The sequence below is a fragment of the Falco rusticolus genome, chromosome 8 (assembly GCF_015220075.1).
Source record: "Falco rusticolus isolate bFalRus1 chromosome 8, bFalRus1.pri, whole genome shotgun sequence".
Lineage (NCBI taxonomy): Eukaryota > Metazoa > Chordata > Aves > Falconiformes > Falconidae > Falco > Falco rusticolus.
In genome coordinates this window covers 32,407,049-32,423,787 of record NC_051194.1, presented here as the reverse complement: position 1 = coordinate 32,423,787, position 16,739 = coordinate 32,407,049, and the positions used below count along the sequence as shown (strand labels likewise).

Here is a 16,739-nt window from a genome sequence, read left to right as displayed (position 1 = left end):
AAATTGCCTTTTTTACATTTGCAACTGGAATCATCAATAATTTTGCTAAGGTGAGATGGGCTATGGATGCATTCAGCATAAACTTCAGGCTTTGGAGACCTGGAGAGCTGGCTTTTATTAGTAAACATTTTGCTTTTCAGCGTCTCCATGTGCTTGGGTGGTGCTGTGAATTGTGTGTGACTTCTGTTGAGGCTATGAAAATTGCAGTCAGCCTCTCGTCAGACTCCACTGGCAACCCGCAGCCTTCTACTCTCTGACTCTTTTCTGTGGTTGACAGTCACACCAGTATCGAGACGTGGCAATGGTTACATAAATAATCTATTTATTAACACACATTCTCAGCAGGATCCTCCATGATCTAAAGCTCCAGCGCTGGGAGATCTGCACCTGGCTGCAGAGCTGAGCTTTCTGGATCCAGCTATCCATGGAAGAGGTGTTAGCTGGGTCCAGTTGTCCCCACACCATGGCGATGGGAAACCAGCAGCCTGGGTACCTGCAAGTACAGCGGGGTGGGGGGAGTGGCACATGTCTCCTCCCTTCCCAAGGACATCAGATGGGAAATCACTTCAGCTGCTTCCCTGTGGATTTTGGTAAATCCTTCCAGCCACAGCATGTATCCCACAGTCTCTGGCTGCTCCCCATTCCTTCACAGTTAACAGAAAGCCCAGTTTTCTCCCCAAAAAGAAAGAAGTCCCAGCTTGGTGCCAGACAGCCTGTATGAAACGTTCACCTTCTTGGAAGAGCAGGGAGGATGCTGTCACATATGTCAGAAATGATGTTTTAGAGCTCCAGAGAAGATCTGTGTCTTCAAGGGTGTTGCTGACTTACCTCAGAAATACAAGTCAGCAAGATGGGGAGACAAACTACCTGGCTCCCCCCAGTTCTCCCCACCCCAAATCTCTTCAGATCACAAGGAGTGGTCATGGATGGGGATGGGAACATCTGGAAATAACAGCATCACTAAGGGAAAGTATTTCTTTTTAATTAATTGTATCCCTTTTATCCATGGCAGTGTAATTGCATTTTGCTTAACTAAATCTTTTTAATTGGTGCTGGGAGTGAATGATAAGCAAAGCTGTACAATTCCTTATTAGCTATTATAGATTGCTATTTTAGGGCAGCGCAGGATGCTTAGTTGGGAGACTTAGAATCTGGGGCCAAGTAGCACTGAGCCGGGTATTTGGGGACGGAGGTGGCTGGGCACGCAAGCCAGCCTCTGAGCCTCAGGTCTACACATTTTTGTACACGCAAGAGGCTTTTTCATCACTCACCGACTATCCTGCAGCGACTTGTGGTACTCTGCCTGCCTCGATGGACCTTCCCTTGGACCACCGAAGTGGACGGATGCACAGGGCACGAGTGCCCTCCGAACCTGCTGCCCAGGGTCCCCTGCTGGGTTTCAGGCTCCAAGTGCCACTGTGGTGGCTTGTCCCCTGTCCTGACACTGGTGGGCCTGGGGGCGAGTTATGCAGCTGGCTCTCCTCTGTCCCCTTGAGGGGACACATCTGACATGCCGGCAAAATCTGGGGTTTTGCCTTAAAAATAGTGTTTCTAGCTATTAAGAGTGGAGAAAAAAAACTTGTACAACTGTCCTGACTGCCTGGCAGCCAGTCTCACAAACCATCTGGCACAAGAGACTGAATCACAAAGGTATTTTCCACTGTTATTTTCCAAAATCCCGTTCCTGGAGGAGTGGTTGACCACAGCTGGAGGTACTGAAGGCTGAGAAACCCCCGCAGCCTGCGTCAGCCCTGTGCCCTGTGCCCTGTCCTCAGGTCTCGGCTCCCTCTGTGTGTCCAATCCACCCGCTGAATGGAGCACACTGCCTGGCTGGCCTTCCCCGTGCCTCAGGTGCGGCAAGGTGGGCCAGGGAGGGTTAGATTGGATATCAGCAAAAGTGTCTTCTCCGAGAGAGTGGTCAAGCCCTGGGACAGGCTGCCCAGGGAGGTGGTGGAGTCATCGTCCCTGGAGGTGTTTAAAAAGCGAAGATGTGGTGCTAAGGGACACGGTTGAGTGGTGGGCTTGGCAGACCTGGGAGAAGAGTTGGACTTGGTGACCTCAAAGGTCTTTTCCAACCCGAGTGATTGTATCACTGTGATCACGGGGACCCTCGGGCCACCGCCGACCTCCCGCTCCCAGGATGCGCGGGGGCCACGGCTCCCCGTGCGTGAAAGCAGTAGGAGAGAGGGATGCGCTGTCCCAGCGGCGACAGCGGTTTGAACCGGGCAGCCTCCGAGCCGAGCCGAGCCGAGCCCAGCCGAGCCGAGCCCAGCCGAGCCCAGCCGAGCCCAGCCGAGCCGAGCCCAGCCGAGCCGAGCCGAGCCCAGCCCAGCCCAGCCCAGCCGAGCCGAGCCGATCTTAGGCGAAACGAGCCGTGCCGAGCCGAGCCGAGCCGATCTCAGCCCAGCCCAGCCGAGCCGAGCCGAGCCGAGCCCAGCCCAGCCCAGCCCAGCCCAGCCCAGCCCAGCCGGACTGGGCCGAGCCGAGCCGGACTGGGCAGCACCGCGGGGTCCAGCGCGGCGGCCGCGGAGCGGGTGGCGGCCCTTGAGCTCCCCCTAGTGTCGGGAACGGGCATTTTTGATAAATACATGTGGGCGGTGGCGGTGGCAGTGGCCGTGGCCGTGGCGGTGGCGGTGGCGGTGGCGGTGGCCGTGGCGGGACTCAGCCCCAGGCTGCGGAGCCTTGATTTGACCCAAGAATTGGCAGGAAGATAATTCGGGACTGGCTGCACCCGTGCCCGTTTTATCCAGCAGTTCTGAAAAAAATCTGTGTGAGGATGAGGGTTTTTGGGGTTTTTTTTGCTTTTTGGAATTAAATCAGGGCTTTTCTTACCCCTCCGAAAACACAACATAGCAGTGAGTGTAGAAATTTGTATCAGGCGAGGAGCTGCCACAGATACCTGTATTTGAATTAAGAGTGTGGAATTTAGTGTGAACTTCTGAATCTGCTTTAACGAGACTTCACATTTTTACCTCTGGCAGCTGGACTTCTGCTCCCGTGGGAAGCAAGCCTGCAGCCTCTGCAACTCCTCCAGCTCATCTACCCTTTGTGGGAACTGGGAAGAATTTCTCCCTATTTTAATGATATTAGTGACTTCTTCCTAGGTTCACCTTGGTTTGGATAGAAGAGGCTCAGATGTAAGTTTTGCTGCCACCTTCTAGCATCATCTGCTGTTTAATCCCAACTGGAGCACGGTTCTCCAAGAGGATGTGCCAGGACTCTCCATGGGCACCACAGCTCGGCCACAGTGGTCCCCTCCAATGGATGCCATTTCTTGCACATGGCACACCCTGCCCTGGGCTTGGTTATTCTTTCGCAGCTCAGGGCAGCTCTGCTCTAGCGGGCAGAAATGGTGTTTGTAATTCTGGGGTGAGCTTTGTGCCTGCAGCTCCCCTCCCCGCTGGCTGGGCTTCCCTCTCCGGACCGGGCACGCAGAGTGTGGTTTTTTGAAGGCAACAGTTGTTTTCCTGCCAAGGTCTGGTTTTGCCAGCGTGGTAATATTAACACTGGTCCCAGGCCTGAGCCCTGGTTTCTCTTCCCAGACCAGAATGAACTGTACTGGTGCGGGCACTTCTATACGGGTTCCTGCACCCCTACTGAATGGAGGGAGTGATGCCAGTGGTGACAGTCCACTGCATGTTCTGGCCGGTTCCCCTTCAGCAGCGGCATTCCCAGCCCCTGCAGCCATCACCCTGGCTGCGTGCCTGCCGGAGCCACCGCGAGCCCTTCCCCAGGGCTGTGCTGCAGCGCAGCCGTGGTGCCACCGAGCTTAACCACAGGCACTCCCTCCATCACCCCCATCCTCCTCCCTCCTTTAGTCCCTGCAATATAAATGCCATTTTGTGTACCTGACACTGAACTCTCCAGTGTCACCATGGGCTCTCCTGGACTGCTGGGGAATCCCTCTGACTTCAGATTTTTACATCTGCGCTGCAAGGTGAAGAAGTGGCAGGGGAGTAATTTAAGCGTGTCATGCTCTGGTTTCTGGAAACACTGTTGGATACTAACTTGGGTTCAGCCTGTTCCTACTGCACTTAGAAGACAGGCTGGACTGTGGTGTCCTCTGCCCTGGGCATACAGCTCTAACCCATGGTGTCTTGATCTTAATCCTGGCACAACTGCTATTCTCTGGATGCCCACTCTACCACAAGGAGGTTTATGGGAATTTCAGTCCAGCAAAAGGGTCATCACTGGGGACATGGTAACTTTCCTTTTGGTGGCAGTTTTGCCTGATGGCAAAATCAGACGTCCCAGCATTTAGCCTGAAAAATGGTGAGGAACATATCCCATCAGCAAGGGGAGTGAGACACTGGGATTGTAAGCACCCCATGCTGATGTATCAAGACAAAAATACAGCTTGTAAATCCTTTATTTATGAACACTGGAAATGCTTTATTTACATGCTGCCACACAAAAAAAGGTGAAGGAAACCTGTGCAGGCTCAGCACTGTCCGCGGGAGCCTGGCAGAAAGCTGTGCTAGCCCAAGTGCTGGTACTCAGCATGCTGCTAGTGCTGGTGGGGCTCCCTACCAGAGCAGAAAGCTTTTGTCTCTTCTTGTGCACATGAGCCACTGTCCACTTAACTCTGAAAGAACTGTCATTCACCGGGTTTCACCCATGGTTCATGGCAGGTGCTCCTTGCCACCTCTAAACCTGAGCCAGGAACGATAAGCGTCTCACATTTTCCTGCTGTCAAAGGCATCAAGAGTCAGTAGTGGAAAACTCTTGGGATTTTCCAGACTTCTTCCCTGAGGCCTGACATCCCATAACAAACCTCTCCTCTGGTTCAAGACAGTGGTGATCTTTGATGCAGACTGCACTGTTGCACCCTGTGCAGTGCTGGGTCTTCTCACCCACATTGGCCCTAGATGCCCCATCACCTGCTGCTCTTACCAGCACTGCTCAGTTTTTCTATGTATATCTGGATTTCTAAGCACTAAAAGCAGGTTTCAAAGTTGTGTAGACATGTGCAATTATGATGAACATTAAGGCAGAGATGTAGGGTTGCTTACATGTTCTTTCTGACATTTGAAATCAAATATCTACAAGCAAGTTGTTGCGATGTGCCCAGCTACGTGTACACAAGCTGCTTGTCACCTGCCCAGTGGCCCACGCTGATGGAAAAGGGGAAGACTTAGGTCTTAAGAAAGAGAAGTCTTTCAGGTATCATCTCAGACACATACAAGACTTTCAGTTAGAAGCCTTTGGTTTAGGGTCAGTATTTTCACTCTGGAAGCATAATTAGGTGATACTTTCCCCTTATTGCTTTTATTTGTCACCCCTTTGCTTCATTGGAGCACCTAATTTCTAAAGGTATGAAATGCTTAGCTTTATACTCCAGATAAGATAAGTGGTATTGCTCCTGGGGACAGGTTAGGAAACACTGACAGAGAAGGCAGGGGACTTGGCCAAGGTCAAAAACAAGGTCTGTGCTAAACCAGGATAGTGCAGTACCTAGATCCCAGGCACTTACTTTTGTGCTTTAAGCTGTGATCAGCATCATTTCTGGAGAACATTTATATCTGCATGCCAGAGAGATCATCCGATGATTTCTGAGCACCTGCTGTCTTGGGTATATGCCCTTCACTGAGGGTTTTAGGCTCAGATTCACAACTGTAACGTGATGAAGATGGACTAGCCAGCTCAGCTGCAGTACCTGCCTGTTTCTGTATGCTGATCCTGTTCTCTCTTACTGCACTAAGCTAAAGTGGATCATCTCTCCTCCCCTGTGGACTTAGACGTCACACACGTGTGAGTTACTGCAGATGAGCTGATGTCAGGTAACTGGAAAAGCTGTGAACTGGCTCACATGCTTGAGCTCCGATTGTTTCATGATAGCTGGGATGTTTCAAGTTACCTGTGAGTCTTGCAACCATTATCAATTTATGGAAAATTCAACTTTCTTTGTCAATATATTTATGACCAGGTAAAGAGACTATAAGCACAGCCTGACAAAATTGGGTTTGTATTACGTAGAAAAGCCCCACAGAAAGCAGAGGCAGGCAGCGGCTCCCAGGGCAGCTCCTGTGTCCCATTAAGCACAATCCACCCCAGCGTCCTCCTGGTGGGAGCAGTTGTTCACACCCCAGTCAGGCTTTGAGCAGTCGAAAATTGAACGTTCATTCCCACTGCAATTCACATCATCAAGCCAAATTGGTCCGGTGCCTTTGGAAGATGGATTGAACAAAGAAACAAACAAAAAACTGTTGGACTAAAGGAAGAGGAATATGCATCTTTTTCTAAAGGGATCCCTGGGGATGTCAGGTATGTGCTGGGCTGCACAGTTGGCTTGTTGGAAGTCAAGCCTTTGGGTACAGCTCAAGCACTTGCCATGCAGCTCCCTCATCCCAAGGGGAATGAGCTGCCTCTGAGGAGATCCTCCTTGTTCTCCTGCTGCTCACATACAGGACCTTGCTGTGGTGCTTTCTAGGTGTGTGTAACCTCCCATGCCAGGCCTGGGGAGGTGGAAGGCTGCTGTGGACTCTCACCTGCTGTGGCTGTGAAGGCAGAGACTGCACGGCTGTATCCCAACATTCGGCAGACCACAGTGGCATCTAGGGTGCTCCAGCCATCATCACATATAGTTCCCCAGGACCCTTGGTGAAAGATTTCCACACGGCCCCTTCTGCCCCCTTCCGCAATTCGTATAAGATGATTGAAGTTGCCTGAGAGTTCAGAGGAGAGGAAAATAACTCTACTGGTCACAAAGGCAAGAGGGAAAAAAACACTTTGGAAGACAGAAACAGTGACAGGCCAAACTTGATGAATGCTCCCATCTCCATAGCTATAGCCAAAGTGGGACCGGAAGTTACTGGTAGCTCAAAACTGAACAATTCAAGACCCTCTCCTGGGTCTGGAGACACCAGGCTGCAGCTCAGAGCATGGACCTCTTGGTTCTGGTAGCTGTGCTGCAGGTTAATCGGTGTGCATGGGGTGGGGATGCTGGTCCTCATCTCAGCTTCGTTGCCAAAAGGCAAGTGAGAGAAGAAGAAATAAAAGTCCAGTACCTTCTCCCTTTTCACCTTTGCTCCCTTTTGCTCCTGAGGAACCTGTTCCAAATAAAAAAGCAAATATTTGACAGCTGTTTGAGGAAAAATCCAGTTATTCACTTTTTCTGAATAACTGGGTTATTCAGAGATATGAAGGCTCCAGCCCTTTGTGGAATGGACCCCTTGAAGTGATTAAGGGCATGTAAAAGAAACATGGTAAGAAAAGTAGGATAATATACAGCAAAGCCTTCCTAACTTGTGACCCCCAAAAAAGGGCCACTTGCAAAATCCCATCCACTCATCTGTGGGAAATGTGTATTATTCCCACTACTACCTGTAAAATGACATCTCAAACAGCCTTTGGGCTCTACCTTCCATAGCCATAGTATCTCCCAAAGTACTTGCAGAAAGATCTGTGTCATGGGGTTTGCTCTCCAGATGCTGCCACGAGACAGCAGAAAGCCATTTCCAACAGTCCCCACATTTCTGTGTAGCATCCTGGTCTTGAGAGCAGGGGTGTTTGAAAAAAACCAGTGAGCTCTTCCCCCAAAAGCTACCTTCACAAACCACACATCGGTGTCTCCTAGGGACCAGGAGATGAGACCCACCCAGAGGGCTGTTGCCAGGCTGGGGTCACCCCAGTTACACTTTTCTCCCCCTGCCAAGGCAAAGCTCCAGAAGAGGAGTGTATTCAGGAGCCCCACATAGGTTCTAGTTTATTTTATTTCTGAGGACTCTCATACTGTTCTGTGTGAACAATTAAAAGAAAAAGCATCTGGAATACTGGTTGCTTCCTATGCCCTGTTGTAACTACTGGTCTGGGTATTTTTTTACTACATCTTTTAAAGTTTTTGGAAGAATTACGTATTGGGAAGGGAGGTGGGTAAAGATTGGAAGTAACTGTAGTGTTGGCCCTTTTGAACTATTTTTGTGTCTGCAGTTAGTGAGGCATAGTTAAATAGCCCTGGTGTTTCCGATTTGGTGTTCCTGACTGCCACATTTACATGGGATTTATCCCAGCGGTGTGGTATGCTGCAAGATGTCTCTGTACAAAGCAAAGAGGAACATGGACTTTTCCCGTTTTCTGTGAGATTGGGGATTTGAAAAAAATCTCATGCATCTGTTTACTTGCATGTCTTTTAGCATGGCACCCAAGGTGTAAACGTAATACTTTGCACAGTCATATCCTGGGAAAGACTGACCTGGCTGTTGATTTCCTCCAAATAAGTTCTGTAAACAACCCCAGCACAGCTTGTGCCCGTCTGTGATGTACAGCCCCAAACCCAAATGCACCATCAGCTCCAGAGATCCCGTGGCAAACAGCCTTACCAGAGGATCCACGCTCTCCCTTGGCTCCTTTTACTCCTGGTTCTCCTTTTGGACCCTGAATGCCATAATCACCCTTGCTTCCTTTGTAACCAGGTGTGCCTGGGGTACCTGGGTGGAAAGCAAGAAAGTCATTGTCTTTGTCCCTTCCATTTCACATGGATACAGGGAAGTGGAATGTGGCATTTAAAGTGCTTTGTGTCATCATAAGTCATGTTGTCAAACAAGGGTTTACCTGGCAGGCCCTGGTCTCCCTTTTCTCCAGCTGGCCCTGGAAAACCTAAGATCATCCAAAAAAAAAACACGAATGGAAATTTATGAAACAGGTATTTCTACATTTATAGAATTTTATGCAAACTAGTATTTATGATGGATTCCAGCTCATCTAGTATAGCTGTCTACACTATAGGCATTATTTCTGAAGTGAGTGTCTTGTTTCCTGTTACAGTCAGGGCAGACCTTGTCAATAAAGAAAATACAGGCAGCGGAGAACGTCTTCTCCTGAAGCAGAGCATCTTCTGGTCATTTATTTCATATCCTAAACTCCACTGATATGGTAAAGGCCTTCTCTCCAGGTGGGTCTTCACTGACCCTATAGAGAGCCTAGATATGTACATTTAGGTGCATCAGACATACGCAAGCATATAATGTTGGGACATGTGACTCCCATCCCTATCATTTAGGTATCCATGAATGCAGAAGGGTGCAGCACTTGGACCTTTGTCAGCTCCTGATAGAGATAAAAGGTTGCATGCACTAAATAAATTCAGGGTTAAAAAGGTTGATTCAAGAGCACAGATGCACCAGAATAGGCTTGTACTGCATAATGTCACCCTGTCGTTTAGGTGCCTGGGACAGAGAGGTGGCCTTCTTTAGGTGGAGGATCAAAGGAAAGGCCTGGGTTGTGCACTCTAAGTTGGCCCCTGAAGATATCTCTTCCTGCAGTGCTACAGAGGAGGCCAGGACAGATGTTTGCTAGTGAATGCCCTTCCCCATCAGATTTACAGCCAGTAAATTTTGTCTTTAGCTGCAGGGTAGGGAGGTGGCTGTGTGGTTCATCTTAAACTGCTGCTTTGTTTGTGTGTTTTCTATTTATAAAAAAATGCAGGCAACAATACCTCCTTATGCATGCTGCAGGTGGTAGAAATGAGCGATGAGCAGCTACCCACCCACCCACCCCCGCCGCCCTCTGGCAGAGGCCCAGGCCCACCATGGCCTCCTGGGATGTGTTGGGGCTCCAAGAACAGGACTCAACAAATCTCCTTGCTGTTGCAGATCCCTTTCCAGTGTCTGCATGATGCGTGTTGTTGACCCCAGACCTGTTTTATTCTCCTTTACCTGGTAATCCTTTCTCCCCCTTTTCACCTCTGGGTCCTGCAGTGCCTGATGTTCCTAAAATTAAAAACAAATTGGTATGGGAGAAGCCATCACACAAAGCAAGGCTGGAGTAGGAGGTCAGTGAGTTACAGCTTTGAGTAGCGTTGTACCTGGACTACCCCTGGGCCCGGGGTCCCCCTTCTCCCCTTTCTGACCAGATGCGCCTCCGGGGCCAGGCATTCCCACAGGTCCAGGTTGTCCAGTTGCACCTTGAGATTGAGCAAAAGCAGCACACGTGAAATGCAACACAACCTATGCAAAGCAAGGGTGCTTAGGGACATGGTTTAGTGGCGGGCTTGGTAGTCCTGGGTTAACAGTTGGACTTGATGATCTCACAGGTCTTTTCCAACCTCACTGATTGATTCTATGATTCTATGACATGAAGGAAAAAAAAAGACAGATATCTCAGTCACCAGCCCCTGGACTGTGCAGATTGAGCTGACCTTATAAAGGCAAAATAAACGCTGGTTCTCCAAATTGCAATCCTCCCCAGTAGTGCTGATCTTAGCAGTGCAGTGAGTGATGGTCTGGAGTGAAAGGCTGTACGGACCCAGGGCCTTGCAGACTGTCAGCCTTGAGAGCCACAAGTGCTTCCTAAAAGCTGCCAGTTTCTGCCTTTGTGTGTGCACATGTCAGGGAGGAGGACATGGCCCTCCATGGTACAGGACCCTTCTCTCCCTCTCATTCTTCTGCAAAGTGAGTAGGGTCAGATGAGACAGCCAAGGCTGCACAACATTGGCATGGTTTCTCCACCTCATCATCATCTTCTCTTCCCCATGCTGGGATCTAGCCCAGCTTCGATTTTCCTTGTCATGAAGCACCATCTAAAAGGGATTGGTGACATACCTCTAGAAGAAACTGCATCTTCTGTATTGCTTACCTGCCTCTCCTTTCTGCCCAGGACGTCCAGGCTCCCCCGCGTTCCCTGTAACAACACCCCAGCATCAGTGCTAACGAGGCTTAGCCAAGCGCTTCAGCTAGGGCAGCCCTGCCCCACAGCATGCGTGTGCTGGCGGTGGGTCACGCTGTGTCCTCTGCACTTACCATCAACACCCGGCAGTCCTGGGACCCCCTGCTGTCCCTGAGGACCCGTGAATCCACGGGGCCCGGGGTATCCCTTACTGCCTGCTTCACCCTTCTGTCCTTGGGGACCTATCAAACAGCACAGCACACATGCATAAATTATTTTTTTAAAAAAGCAGATTTTTTAAAAAAGGCAGCCAGGGCAGCACCTCAGCCTAGTAACAGAGTTTGGCCTCACATCTGCATTTACCATTCCCATAAAGCTGTAGAGAAGGACAGGGCTGGATACCACCTGAAGAGTCGGCCTGAGCCACCTCCGGCTCTGCCAGACTGTCTGGCCAGATGTTTGTCTGACCTGCTGTTAAAGACCTGTGGTGGTGCCATGACACCTCCCCAGTCTATCCTCTAAACTATCCCTACCATTAGAATGTTTTCTTCTCGAGTTAAATATCCCTTGTTGCAGTCTAAACCCTTCCCTTCTAGCCACGGTGGAGGTGGAGGACAGTGTGTTCCACTTCTGTGCTTCCAGGGAATCACCACATCTCCCCTTACCCTTCTCCTCTCTGGACAAGAGATCGGCATGCACCAAAAGCGTTGAATTACTTGAAAGTGCTTCATTGGAAGACTGACATCTCCTTCATCTTCCTGCTCCAGAATTATCCCAAAGCCCTCACCTTTCAGTATTCCTCCGACTTTCACTTTTCTCTTCTGGGTCAACTTATGCTAATGAGCGCACTGGAGCATATGGGATCTGATGGAGGGTCTGGGGAAGCTCTAACCAACACGTTCAACTTCCCTCCCTGGTCTGCACCACATACATCTTCTGGTTTCTTTTGCTATCCTGCTTTCAGCCTTTCCTCTTGGGTGCAGCCCCTGGGAGACCACTAATAGCTGTCCAGGAGATGCCCACTAATGCACGTCATGTGGGAAAAACATGGTGCGTAACTCTTGTGATTAAGGTGTATAAAAATCAGGCTTATCTAAGATACAAAGTTCTCAGAAACAGGTTTTACTAAAGTAAGGGCTAACACATCCACATGCTTGTCCATATAAATTATATTGTAATATTTTATACCATGAAAATCCTACTGCAAACATCGCTGCTGTAATCTGGGATAGGCTGATAATTGAATACCTGTGGTTTTCGTTAGACAAAGGTCACTCTATAAAGAGACTTCCACGGTGCAGAGTCAACATTTGTTACGTCCCCCTCCCCCGGACCTCCTCTGGGAGCTTTGCTGGAGCGTGACATGAAATGAAACCCTTTCAGATCAGCTCAAGTGTCCTGTTCATCCAGCTCCCTCACTGGCAAACCATACTCAGGGCTGCCTGGATTTTCATGAAACACTGACCTACGAAGACTTCTTCTGGGGTTTGAAGTAGAATGAGTTTGAACAGGAATACATGGGAGAATCTTTCAAATGTTGCGATAGTGAAGAAGCCTTACCTGCAAGCCCCACCTCTCCTTTCTCTCCTCTCACTCCTGGTTCACCACTTGGGCCAGCAGGACCAGGATGTACTCTGCTCCCCTTCTCATCCAGCAGTCCATGGAAGCCAGCAAGGACAACACCACTTTGCTGATGCTTTGTTGGGTGTTGTCCCTAGTGAATGCCAGCAGCAGGCCACGCAGCTCAGCCACGAGCATGAGCCAAACTCCACTCTCCATGCACTTGAGAGTGATGCTGGTGGCAGTGGGGAACTGGCCCACCATAACCGGTGCATGTTGACTTTTAAAATAAGATTTTTTTCCAGCTAAGTGTTGCTTTTGTTCACATTAGTTTTACATAGGCTTATTTCCTTCAACTCCAATGACATTCCTACTGACTTACACCTTGACTGAGGATAAGATTGCCCATAAAATCATCCATAAAGCCACTTTATGTTCATCCACAGAAGTAATTCAGGTGTCAGAAAAGCCTTACCTTGGATTCCTTGGTCTCCCTTTGTCCCTGGTAGTCCCTGTAGCCCTGAGATGTAAAATACATATATCAGCTGACACACCTCATCTATTCACAGTAATGACTGAGAAGAAGAGTTGAATTTTTTAATCAGCTGTTGTGCATGCGCCTTTGGTCACCACTGAGGCCAATCTTCAGCTGGCAGAGACGAGCACAACTGCTTGGGGGAAGTCCGTGGAGCTCGGCTGAGTGTGTGGCTGGGCAGAGGCCAGCTGTCCCCCAGCCAAGCCCAGCTCGTGGGGACCTTTGGGGTGATCTTTCCTGAAAATGCACTGAACTATTGGGCTTTGATCTATAGTAACAGTACTTGGCCAGAGGTGCTGTTTTAGTGGTGTAAGTGCAGCCAGGAAGATATGAAAACATGATTTTTTAAAAGTGTATTAATTTTTTTTTTTCCTTCAGAAAAGCTCATTAGTGTAGCCAAGAACTAGGGATGGATGAGATACAGACCTGGCCTAAAAAGGGTTGTATATTAGATCACCATCACAGGATTATAGAAACTGGTTTCTCTGGACATCATCTAGTCCAACCTCTGCTCAAAGTGGAGCCAACGTTAGAGCAGGACTTGCTGCATCCTCACAGTCTGTAGACATTTATCTCCTGCAGTGGGTGTAGTTCTACCCAAAACCCCCAGGTACCCAGGGCAGCAGCTCATGCAACGCTGTTGAGGGCAGCACTTGCACCCAGCTCATTCCTGGATCTGTGTGGTCATTTCCCCAGGGACAGGGTGCGCAAGGTCACAAATCTGTCACTGTTTGTTATATATGCATTTCAGCTGGGGCCCTATAGAGCAGGGACTGGGGAGGTCTCCTTGAGTTGTCCTCAAGTGAGCTGAACAGCTGGATTTGTTATGTCCAGGGCAGAAAGCCCAGCTATCCATGGGACACAGGATGCACATAAACCCCTTGACTGGTCCTCTCTTGTCTCACATGGAGATTTGGGATGGTTATTGCACCTAATGACCAGGTACAGTTCCTCCATTGCCCCTGAGCTTTTCTGGTGGGGCAGCAATAAGGAGGGAGAACCAAAATGCTTCTCCATTGTGGTCACTGGCTTCTGTGGGAGCACTTGGGCAAGCTGGGGCTCCCAGGGGATCAGTCAAAAGGTGCAGCAGGTCTCCTCATAGCCAGAGCACTAGGTGCCTGCACATTAAGTAAGATCTGGATCTAGAGACTGAAATCCTAAACCCTCACTTCAGGTCTCTTCAGGGAAGAAAAGAGAAAGAGGAGAAGAGGAAAAGAGAAAATGTTGCTTACAGCTCATTTACTGACATACCTGGTGGACCAGGATCTCCTACGCGTCCAGGAGGCCCTGAAATAAATATGTAACGGATATTTTTCAGTAGTCATCACTCAGTGAGGAGTGTACCAGTATAGGGTTGATAGGCTCGAGGTCTGGGCTGAAGACACCACCCTTTTGGTGGGTACCCAGAGCCCAAGTCTACAAGTAACAGGAGGGGAGAGCAGCCTGGAGCTGCATGTGCAGCTGCAGTGGGATCCAGGGGGGCTGCACAGGGCTGTGCTCCAGCTTCTCCAGGTGTGTCCCGCTCCCTGGCCAATGCTTCTGGAGCCAGTGTCCAACCCTGGCGACTGGGGTATCACTGACTGACAGCAAGTCCAAATCTTGTCCTAGTTATTTGTTCATCTGAACTAGGGGTTCAGCCCAGCTTTGTCAGTGGTGCAGAGGAACCGGCTCTCCCCACTGTACAGCCAGCATGGAGAAGTGGAACCATACCTGCAACCAGGGTGATGTTGTTCATCATCATCATCAGGTTTTCATTGCTGCTTTTAATTATGGTGATTTCCTCTTCTAAGCTTCTCCTCCAGTTTTCTTCATGTCCCATGTGCTTCTCTGCAGAGTTTCTCTCCAAAAGCAGTTTGTTGGCAAAGGAGCTTTCCAGAATCTTTTCTGTATAGGAGGTATTTTGTTCTTGAAATTTCAGTATCTCTCTCTGCATCTTAAACACTGCGGAAACAAAAGACCCATGCAGTGAATATTCCTGGCCCAATCCAGCTGGGAAATGCCTGTTCAGCAGAGCAGCTCCTTGGCACCCGTGGAGGACACCTGGGGTTAAACGTTAAACACCACCACTGTTTGACCCAGGGAGGTGGTTTTCATGTATCAGTCCTTGCAGCAGCCAGGAGGACAGCCAGGAGTGCTTTTGCAAATGCAAAGCATATGCCAGGGGTGGGGGAATGGATCCTGCAGTGGCTGCTTTGCCTTGCAGCGTGCAGAGGAGTGTCTGTGCTCCCTTAGAGGTTTCCTGCCTGTGTGCTCGCCCCCGCTCCCCTGTATCCCCCCCCCCCCCGCCCCGCCCCAAGCACCCAGCACAGCTGTCTTTGGATGTCCAGCCCACAGTAGGGTTGCAGCGTTACCTTGGTACGACAAAAGCCCCTGGCCGGCCGTCAGCAGCAGCAGGTAGGCGCTGAGGGCTGCCCGAGCACAGCATGTGGATGGCTTTCTTCGCCTTTGATGCTCTAAAATCCAACAGAAGTACCCAATCAGTAGGGGAGACATCCTCTCACGTCTCTCCCATTACGGATTCTGCTCGCTTCCAGCCATTTTAGGCTTGGCCACAATAAATGAGCAGTGCTTTCCAGCGATGGGGAGCAGCAAGGTCCCACCACGAGACTGCTGGCTCCTGCAGGTGAGGCAGGCTGCCTCCCTCTCACCTTGGCTTTGCACTACAATTCACCTGACCGTCTTTTCCTTAGCCAATTTAACCAGATCACTTCCATCAAGACTTAACCCAGCCTATAACAGTATGAACGCTGCAGTCCTCCCCTTTCTGCATCAATAAACTCCCTGTTCCCATAGCTTTTAGTTGTCCAAGGCTGCCATTCAAAGAGAGTTGCTCAAAGCACATGCCCTCTCCATCCAGAGCACCTCCTACTTGCAGTCCCAACAGTGATGCATGTATGCATTGAAACAAATGAAAAATCAATAATAAACTGAACTGCAGAACAAATGAAAACAAGTCATAACATTTAAAACAAATCTTCACCAGTAAGTCTGAAAGAAATAAACCACTTTGTCAAATGTTGGCCTTTAGGGAGAAATAAGTATTTCAGAAGCATTAATAACTACTTCAGACATTCAGTAAGTTATCCTTAATTGATTTTTTTTCAAAGTAATGTAATCAGGAGTTTAAAGTCTTAGTTTTAAAAAAAGTACAATGACTTAATTAGTTTTACAATAGAATGGTTTAGTCAGCAATGAAGTATTTATATTCAGCTAAAAATTCAAAAACTTACATTTTTTCATTGGATCTGGTTATTTCAGTATCTCAACTATTAAGACATGAAAGTTTTACTCAGTGAAATTCGGCATTTTCTAAAACAGGAAAAGAACTATTTTTTTCTGATTTCAGCATCAGCTTTTGGCTAGAAAGGACATTTTCACATACTTCTCTTTTTAAATGGCAGTTAATTTACTAGCAAATCACTCTAAAAAGCATTTAATATGCAGTATAAATACACTATTTCATTTTTATGTGCTGCTTTCTTCATAGACCAGATAAAATCCATATCAATCCGTTTAATAAAAAGAAAACTTACCACTTATCTGAAAGGTTGTGGTAGCAGCTGAGGCAAACCCAATCTTGTCTGAAAGACTGAAAGTGTTCATATGACTTGAATTTCCATTCTCCCCGTAACTGTCATTAATCGTCATGACAAATTTCTGGTGGCTAACCTAAAGCCTTGTCAGATTGTGGACAATAAAGAACTGAAGGGACTTCCTATCTGCCTCCTGATTTGATATGCTTTCTGATATGCTTTTCCTATCTGCTCAGTTTTTATAGACTTGTGAGAACTTGTGGTAATTTGAATAGTTCCTCAAAAAATCCCACAGCTAAGAAGTTCAGATGCTCTTGTGTGCTTGCTTGGGGACACCGTGTCCACAGAGCCTCCAGCAGGATCCTGCAAGAGGTTTAACCCTGAGTTATTCAACATTTCTGCACTTTAGCAGGGTCAGGCATGAGGTGGCCACTTTGCTCCTCACATGAGCAAACCTCCTCACGTAGCCAAGAAGATCCCAGGTTCACTGCCAGCTTGGAGATCCATCC

At 48.8% G+C, this 16,739-nt stretch overlaps 1 protein-coding gene across 1 annotated transcript; it reads right to left on the bottom strand.

Annotated features, from left to right (window-relative positions):
* Positions 1 to 4,351: 4,351 nt before the first annotated feature.
* Positions 4,352 to 16,453, bottom strand: MARCO (macrophage receptor with collagenous structure). The gene is made up of 14 exons (XM_037397953.1): positions 16,231 to 16,453; positions 15,049 to 15,150; positions 14,408 to 14,638; positions 13,949 to 13,984; positions 12,638 to 12,682; positions 10,737 to 10,844; positions 10,573 to 10,617; positions 9,803 to 9,901; positions 9,654 to 9,707; positions 8,551 to 8,595; positions 8,319 to 8,426; positions 7,008 to 7,049; positions 6,489 to 6,665; positions 4,352 to 6,165 (listed from the first exon to the last, which is right to left on the bottom strand). Exons 1-14 carry the CDS (start codon positions 16,343 to 16,345, stop codon positions 6,035 to 6,037), a joined length of 1,338 nt encoding a protein of 445 aa, XP_037253850.1. The 5' UTR covers positions 16,346 to 16,453; the 3' UTR covers positions 4,352 to 6,034.
* Between the last annotated feature and the right edge of the window lie 286 nt (positions 16,454 to 16,739).